The 7951-nt window shown below is 62.3% G+C and overlaps 1 protein-coding gene across 1 annotated transcript in view; it reads right to left on the reverse strand.

Moving 5' to 3' along the window:
- Positions 1-7951, reverse strand: part of CPZ (carboxypeptidase Z) — a 23826-nt gene that overhangs the window by 12763 nt on the left and 3112 nt on the right. Inside the window, exons 2-5 of the mRNA XM_010839891.1 lie at positions 6092-6124; positions 4588-4962; positions 2212-2424; positions 14-195 (exon numbers count right to left, since the gene is read on the reverse strand). Coding sequence (XP_010838193.1) covers positions 14-195; positions 2212-2424; positions 4588-4962; positions 6092-6124 — 803 coding nt within the window. The remainder of the gene's footprint in view (positions 1-13; positions 196-2211; positions 2425-4587; positions 4963-6091; positions 6125-7951) is intronic.

A 7951-nucleotide genomic window follows, 5' to 3' on the forward strand; every position in this document is an offset into this window, starting at 1 on the left:
CGGGGGCCGCCACCTCGTAGCCGTCGGGGTTCATGGAGGGCAGCAGGTGGACGCGGGTGGTGTTGAGCAGACGCTGGATTCGGGGGCTGCCCAGCAGGTACTCGGAGCACAGGTACTGCGCCAGGTAGATGAGCATCTCGCGGCCCGCCACCTCGTTACCATGGATGTTACCGATGAGCTTCACCTCCGGCTCCACTGTGGGGGAGGGGAACACAGTGACCTGGGGGTCGCCTCCGGGGTCCCGGAAACCTAAGGGCCCACGTGGCAAGGGCAGGCTGTTGTTACGGAACCTATTCACGCTGGTTCTGGCCCAAGTGTCTCTGTGATTAACGAGGTCTCATCAAGGCCACCACTTCCGCTGAGCTCGTCGGTGATGTAGAGCCTTAAATACCAGCGTGATGGATCAATGATAACTGATTAATAATCCTAGGCACTATCGTTGGTCTGTGTGAATTTCATTCACGGCCATTCCCCGTGCTTGTGCGGTGGAGGAGAGCGGACACTGGTGCTTAGACGGGAAGACAGGTGGCCCTGGAGTGAAAGGATGGATAGATGGAGCGATGGGTAGGTGGAAGGAAGGAAGACAGATGGAAGGATGCATGGGTGGCTGAGGGCCTGGATGGAGGGAAGGTGGGTGGTGGAAGGATCGCTAGGTGGAAAGCGGGAAGCAACGAAGGAAGAGAGAAGGACGGAAGAAAGGAAAGAAAGAAGGAATGAAGGTGGCTGGAAGGGTACACGGATGGAAGAATGGGTGGCTACATGGACGGGTGGATGCGTGCAAGAGTGGACCAGGAGCCCAGCGGTCTTCCTAACATGGACCCTGCACGAGTCGCCTCTCCTCTCTGAGCCCCGCACTGCTCACATGGAAAACGGCATCTCCGTCCCAGGCTGTGTGCAGCCCCGTCCCTCCCACAGCCCCAGCGCACAGATGCCCCTGAGGCTGTCACAGCAGTCACTGCCCGTGGCCCCTCACAAAGGACACGGCCCGCCCCCGTGTTCCTCAGCTGCGCCCCCTCAACCTGAAAGCAGGAGTCCCGCCTTCAGCCGAGAGCTGGAGGGGGAGCTGGGCAGGGTGGGCCCTGAAGGCAGGGGCGAGGCTCAATGACCTCCGACCCCCGATGGGAGACAGGGCTTTGGGCACGTGAAGTCCATGCTGCAGAAGCCACCCGGATGGAAACCAGGCTGAGCGCAGCTAGACCAGCAAAGGGGGCCGGAGCCGCTTGGCCAAGACGAGGGCCACGTTTGAGTACTTGGTAAGGACCAAGGCCAAATGGGATCCAGACGGATCCTGTCCGACTCGCAGGGTCTCAGGCACAGACGAGCTGAGGGGCTGGGGAGAAGGCCTGGGACCCTCTGCCCAGCTGCTCTCAGTGCCCCGGAGCCAGGCTGGTGCTCATCTTCGCCTCGCTACCCAGGAAACAGGCCATCCAGCCAGGGTGCCAAGTCTGTCAGAACATCGGGGTTCTGGGGCCAGACCCCCACGCCCCAGCCCCGGAGCCCAGCACCTTTTCCTTGACCTGCCCCTGACATGGCTTCAGTCATTTTTCCAGCATCTGCGGTCCAGGCCGGAAGGGCCTTCCCCATCACGGCAGGTGAACCAGGACTGGGGCAGGGCCTGACCACCGCTGAGCCCTGCAAGAGCGCGGCTGCAGGCACAGTGAGATCCAGCGCTTCCCACATGGGGCCCCAGCTCCAAACAGGACGTAGCCTCCTAGGAGCTGAAATGGACTTGGGTTTTAAATTAATGGGAAGACGCTCTGGGAATGACACTCAAAGGAGGAGCTGTCAGGGTCCAGGACCCAGCGCCCACACACCTGCCTGGCGTCCAGCTGCACCAGGGCAAGGTTGCAGAAACAACAACACAGTTAGGGTTTTCACTAGAGACGCACAAGGTCTGACGGGCCTGCGGTCACCGTGCACCCCTCACCTCAAGGCCCACGACGTCTGCAGCCCCCAGGGCTGTAACCCTCCTGGCCGCCTCCTCCCCAACTCCCAGCGTGGCTGTGACGGTGGGCGCACACGCCTGGTGGGAGGTGGCCAGCACCCCAGCGCCCCCAGCATGCCCCAAATCCCCACCCACCCCGTCCCCCAAACACGGGGGCTTTGATTAGGACCGAGGACCTGCTCATGTACCCCAAGGCCAAGCGGGCCGGTGCCTTTTCCCAGCCCAGACCGCTCACCCCGCCTCCCCCGATGGCGGCAGTGGCTTACTCAGCTCGTGCTGGCCAGGCCGGCTCGAGAACTCGATGACCAGCAGGTCCCGGCCGTCGAAGCTGCGCCCGATGCTGTAGGTCTTGGAGATGGGGGCACAGCGGGCCGCCGTCCGCCTCAGCACGCGCACCATCTGGGCGTAGGAGTGATGGGTGAACTGAATGAAGGTGGGCGGGTGGCCCGAGGGCAGTGCCTCCTCGATGTCCAGGCCTCCTGGGGGTGGGGGGTGGGTGGACACAGGCACCAGGAGTCAGCTCGGGGCTGCCGCTGCCCTCGCCCCAACTCCCAGCCCCGCCCTGGGGAGCCCGGGATGTCGGGACCCACACGGGCCCCTCGGATGGCTCCCCAGACATGACTGCGTTTGTAAGTAAAGTTCCCTTTGTGAAACCTGACGTGGACAGCTAATCACAGCCCCCGACAGGTGTACACAGCAATGCAGCTCCTAGCGTCAATGAACAACAGGCGTATGGGGTTTGTTTGGAAATTTTGTAACATACAGAGCAGCAGAATACAAAACAGACGCACGTGGACAGGATCCTCAAAGAAAACCGTGGTCTGGCTGCCTTCTGACTTAGGATGACTGTGTCTCCAGGCATCAGCGGTGACGGGGTAGGGAGGGGGGAGGGACGGGGGAGCAGAAGGTATGCTTTTCCCCCAAATTTGCAAAGCTTCCTCAGGAGACAGTCTGGGCTTCCAGGCATAGGTAGGCTGTCTACCACGGCCATCCCCAGACCAGCTGGCGGGCCCCTCCCACTCACAGGAGCACCCCAAGGCCAGCCCAGGGGCTCCCAGACCGCCTCCCGTGGTGTCTCTGCACGGGAAGACGCAGGTCCCAGTGGGCTGGTCTTGGAGAGCAGGGGCACTAACAGTGCACGCTTTTCCCAAGCGTCTCACTTGCCTTGTGGTTTCATTTCTGCTCAAAATGGTTTCTGAGGGAGAAGAAAGCAGACGGAACCAGCAATTTGGTGGCAGACTGGCCCAAAATAAACTCCCTCCAGCCCACTCTGCGGGCTTCCCCGGGGCCGGCGGGCCTGGTCCCACAGAGATGTCGGGTTCCTTTCCTCTGTCTCTCGGCCCCCACCCAGCCACGCTTCCTGCCTCTTCCCTGGCGGATGGCTCCCGTCTGCCTGCAAAGTGCAGCCCATGGGCCTCTGAGTCACAAAGAAGCTGCAGGTAGACGGCACTCTCATCTCCCTCCCAGATTCAGCTCCAGGATCAGCCCTGAGCTCTGCACAGCCAGTGACTGGCGGAGCGGGAAGCCAGGGCTCGCTGGGGGCCAACCCGAGGCACCCCTGGTTGCTACCTACCACCTCCTTGGTTCCCAGCTGGGAGCCGTGGACACAGCGGGCACCTGAGGGCCATCAGGCACGTGGACTGATCGACCCATCCATCAGTGGCCGGCCTGGCTCACACCAGCCCCCACCCTGCTGCTGATGGCCTTCCCAGAGCCTCCAGTCGGTCACCTGTGAAATGGCTGCACCCGTATTCAGAGTCACTGTGGGGTCTTAACGAGACAACACGTGTGTGACACTTGACCCCAGATCACGTGGACCTCCCTGTGACCTTTGTGACGTCCGCACATGAGACGCCGGAAGCCACCGTCCCGCACCGACCGGTGTCACGCACACTGGCCACGGGTGGCTATTTGCATTTAGGCTCAAATTCATTACAATCAAGGAAAATCAAAACTTCAGTCCCCAGTCACCTGAGCCATGCGCCCAGCTCTCAGGAGCCACGTGTGACGCGGGGGCTGTGGTCTGGACCAGATTAGAGGGCTCTCCTCACAGGCCACCAAGGGTCCCAGGGTCACTGGGACCACCCGTCTCACTCACTCTGGAAGCCTGGCTGGGGGGCAGGGAGGCCTGCAGAGGTGCTCGTCACCCATCGTCCCACCTCACAGCCATGTGGCCCCCAGAAGCGCCTCACACACCCCCTGAGATGGGGGGCTCACTATCACTCGGGACTGCCCATTCCAGCTCCACTCATTTGTCTGCATGAGGAACCAAAGCCCATCTCCACAGCCCCTCTGGGTGGCTTCCCTGAGCCCATGGGGTTCCACGGACCCCACTCTGAGGCATCTGGCTGCCGCTCCAGTCAATATGCCACGTGTGATCTTTCAGGAGCGGCCACAGGCGATCACGGGCTTTGCCAGGCAGACCTCAAGAGAGACAGGCTCCTCACACCAGCACCCTGCAGTTCTCTGATGGGCGAGGGGAGTGCCATCCAGGACTCAGGCCCCCACACCTCTGCCCTCCCAGCCTGGCCCCTGCACCCAGGGCCTCCGGCTTGGCCAAGGCACTGCCCTCCCAACGCATGTCCTGTTGGCCCGCCCGGTCATCCAGCCGCTCACCACAGCGGGGCCCCCCTGGAGCCCACCTCGCAGCTTCTCCAGGGGGTCGTAGCAGCCTTCCTCCGGGCCCGAGAAGTAGCGGCCGCAATCGAGGAAGTAGGGCCAGGCCATGTCGATGGCATCGAAGGCGGGCTGGCAGGCCTCGCGCAGCGCCCCGCAGACGTGGCGGCAGGGTCTCCGCACGCGGCCGCCCTCGCAGCGCGGGGCCAGCACGGCGCAGCCCAGCAGGCGCAGGTCGGGGTTGCACTGGCCCTCCAGGAGGTGGTGCAGCACGCTCAGGAGGATGTACTCGGAGCTGGACTCCACGGCCTCCCGGGACCGGTGCGGCAGCAGCGTGGGGAAGGCCGTCCGGTTGTAGGTGACGTCACTGCAGGTCTGCAGCTGCAGGTCCACGCACATGGCTGGGGGCGGGGGGGCGGGGACGGTGGGGTCATCAGGGCACTCCCTCCCACGATGACCCCCAGGACGTGCTCAGACGCCTGCCTACTAAGTGCCGCTCTGCCCAAGCTGACCCCACTAAGGACCACAGCCAGCAGGGACGGGCGGCACGGAGAGGCCCGGACAAGGCCCCCGGCAGAGGGAGCCAGAGCCTTCGGGAGGACCAGCGACGGCCCCCGGGCTGGCCCATGAGAGGGCCCAGCAGCTTCCACATCCGCAGACTGGGCCCAGGAAAGCCAACCCGGCCAAGGAGTTGCCTCGTTAAGGCATATGGTTGACTTCTGTTTGGCAAAAATATTGTCCTACTTAAAAAAAAATAATAATTCTTTACCAGCTTCCCTTGTGGCTCAGCTGGTAAAGAATCTGCCTGCAATGCTGGAGACCTGGGTTCTATTTCTGGGTTGGGAAGATCCCCTGGAGAAGGGAAAGGCTACCCACTCCAGTATTCTGGCCTGGAGAATTCCACAGACTGTATAGTCCATGGGGTCGCAGAGAGTTGGACACAACTGAGCGACTTTCACTTAAAAAAAAAATCCAGTGCTTCTGCTCAGAATACCCCAATGCCCAAATCTGGCAGGAGGAGCCTTGAAGAAATGCCTGCTCTGAGTGCCTCCGATACGCCAGATCCACGTCCTCTCCAGCATCACCCCCAGGAGTTCAGTGCTCCCTTCCTCACTTTAGAGACAGGAACTCGGGGCCAGGCGGGGAGGGGCTTGTCCCAGCCCCAGACTCAGCAGGTGCCAAGAACACACGGGGTGCAGAGCCAGCCAGTGCGGCACATGCGCACCTCAAGTCAGACCCCAGACCTCCTTGAGCCCGCCTGGGGGGCCACGGAGAGGGAGGGATGGAAGAGACCCCCGCAGAAGCCCAGGGCAGAGCCAGGGGTGGGAGCCCAGCTGCACAGAGGGAAGGGCCTCCCTCTCTTGTTTTGCCTGATTTCTAGCTCTTTTAATTAGGTCTGGATTTGATCGATGGGCCCTCTTAATCATCACCCATTGCAGAACCCCGGGTTCCTCCCCCTAAAAGGCTTTGAGAGCGTGGAGGGCCTGTGTTCACTCCCACAAAACAAAACCGGGCGGTCCGGGTACGTACCGCTGTCTGCAGCTGCAGACCCGGGGCATCCACCTGCAGAGAGAGGGGGCAACGCCGTCAGGGGCGGGGACCCCTGCCCGTCCCCAAACCCCGCTGCTCCTCACGGGGCCGGTCCCCCAGCCCCTCCCACCCTCCCCGCCACAGCCGCCCTCTGACATCCACGTGGCCGAGACCCCCATTCCCCGGGCGGGAAGACTGAGTCTGAGGTCACACAGCTTCCCTAACAGAAGGCAGAGCACTGACTCGGAGTGTTGGCCGAAAGCCATGGTGTGAATACATCCACTGGTCGGTTCCAGCTTCGGCTGGGGGATGGAAGCGCAGGAAACAAGAAATCAGGAAGTGGGCGCTGGGTGGGGGCCGGAGAGAGACAGGCAGAGCTGGACGAGCTGGGACCAGAGGGGAAGTGTCCTAACCCCAGATCTTCATCTGGAACCCAGGCCTGGACCACGGTCTGACGAGGATGGAGGCTGCTTCTAGGGATTCACCTTACAGCCTGGGGTCACGGAAGCCTACCTGAGCATACGTGAGCCCCCCAGAGAGGGGATACGGGTGGGGTGTCCTGTTAGGCTAGCTGAGCAGCCCCCTGTACACACAGTACCCCCGACATGGACCACAGTTCCCCCACTGAGGACTGGGCAGCCACAGCCCCTGACCCCCATGGGCCAGCTCCCTAAGCTGTCATGGGAAGGAGACATTCAAGGCGCCCTCTTGCCAAGGACTCCAGGCATCCCAGCCAGCTGGAACCACTCGGGCAATGTAAGGGGCAGGAGGATAATCTTCCTGAAGCATCCAGGCAACAGGGCTGCCCCTCAACACAACAGAGAGGGCTGCAGCTGCCCGCCGCCACGCCCTGCACGCTGGGATGGGCTGGCAGTGGGTGAGAACTCCAGGTGCCCTGAGTCACCTTCTCTCAGCCTGGCAATTTCCAAGCACGTGCCCGGCTCCCACCGCCTGACCCCATCACCCGACTCCAAGCCCTTCTGGTCTGAGCTGTTCGCAGGTTGTGCCCACTGCCCTCTGCCGCACGAGGGGGTATGAGGACAAACCAAAACGTGGAACTAAGGGAAGGGTGGGAAACCGCCCCAGGCTCTGCTCGGTCGCTGCGCTATCTGCCCATCTGCGTTCGGAGAACAGACAAACGGATTCACTCGGAGCAGGACCCCCCCCAGGAGCATCTGTGCCCAGCGCTCACACTCAGAATTCACACTCACCGACCCGTGAGACGCCACACCCATCAGCTCAGGAGCCCCAGGGCTCCCCAGCCCAATGGCTCCCGCCAAGGCCCCTTCCTCCCCACACCTGTGTCCCAATGCCAAGCCTGTGCCTGCCGCGTGCCGGCCCAGAGCCGAGCGGGGCAGAGCTGAAGATGCACTCAGACTTGGTGAGCAGAACTCCCACTGGCCCTGGTGCCTCTGCCGGCCTCAGGAAAATGCGGGCGGAGGAGGCCAGAACACAGCAGTTACCCCCATGCCAGCTCCTTCTAAGCATCAGACCCACTCAGCTGCCTGGACTTGAGTGGATTTGACAAGCGGATCCCTCCTGGTTGCAGGTGGCTCCAAGCCTCCCCAAGTCACAGATGAGAAAGCTGAAGCTCGGGAATTAAGCGCCTCTCTGGGCCTCGGTTTCCCTGTCTGTAAAATGGGGGTGAGAACAGTAGTGCGCACTGTTGCCCCCAGGTGGCGCTAGTGGTAAAGAATCCGCCCGCCAGCGCGGGAGCCGTGAGAGACGCGGGTCCGTCCCTGGGTCGGGCAGATCCCCAGGAGGAGGAAATGGCAACCCACTCTCGCCTGGAGAATCCCATGGACAGAGGAGCCTGGCGGGCTACAGTCCACGGGGTCACAAAGAGATGGACACGACCTA

The sequence above is a fragment of the Bison bison genome, unplaced genomic scaffold, assembly GCF_000754665.1.
Source record: "Bison bison bison isolate TAMUID 2011002044 unplaced genomic scaffold, Bison_UMD1.0 scf7180017846470, whole genome shotgun sequence".
NCBI classification, from domain to species: domain Eukaryota; kingdom Metazoa; phylum Chordata; class Mammalia; order Artiodactyla; family Bovidae; genus Bison; species Bison bison.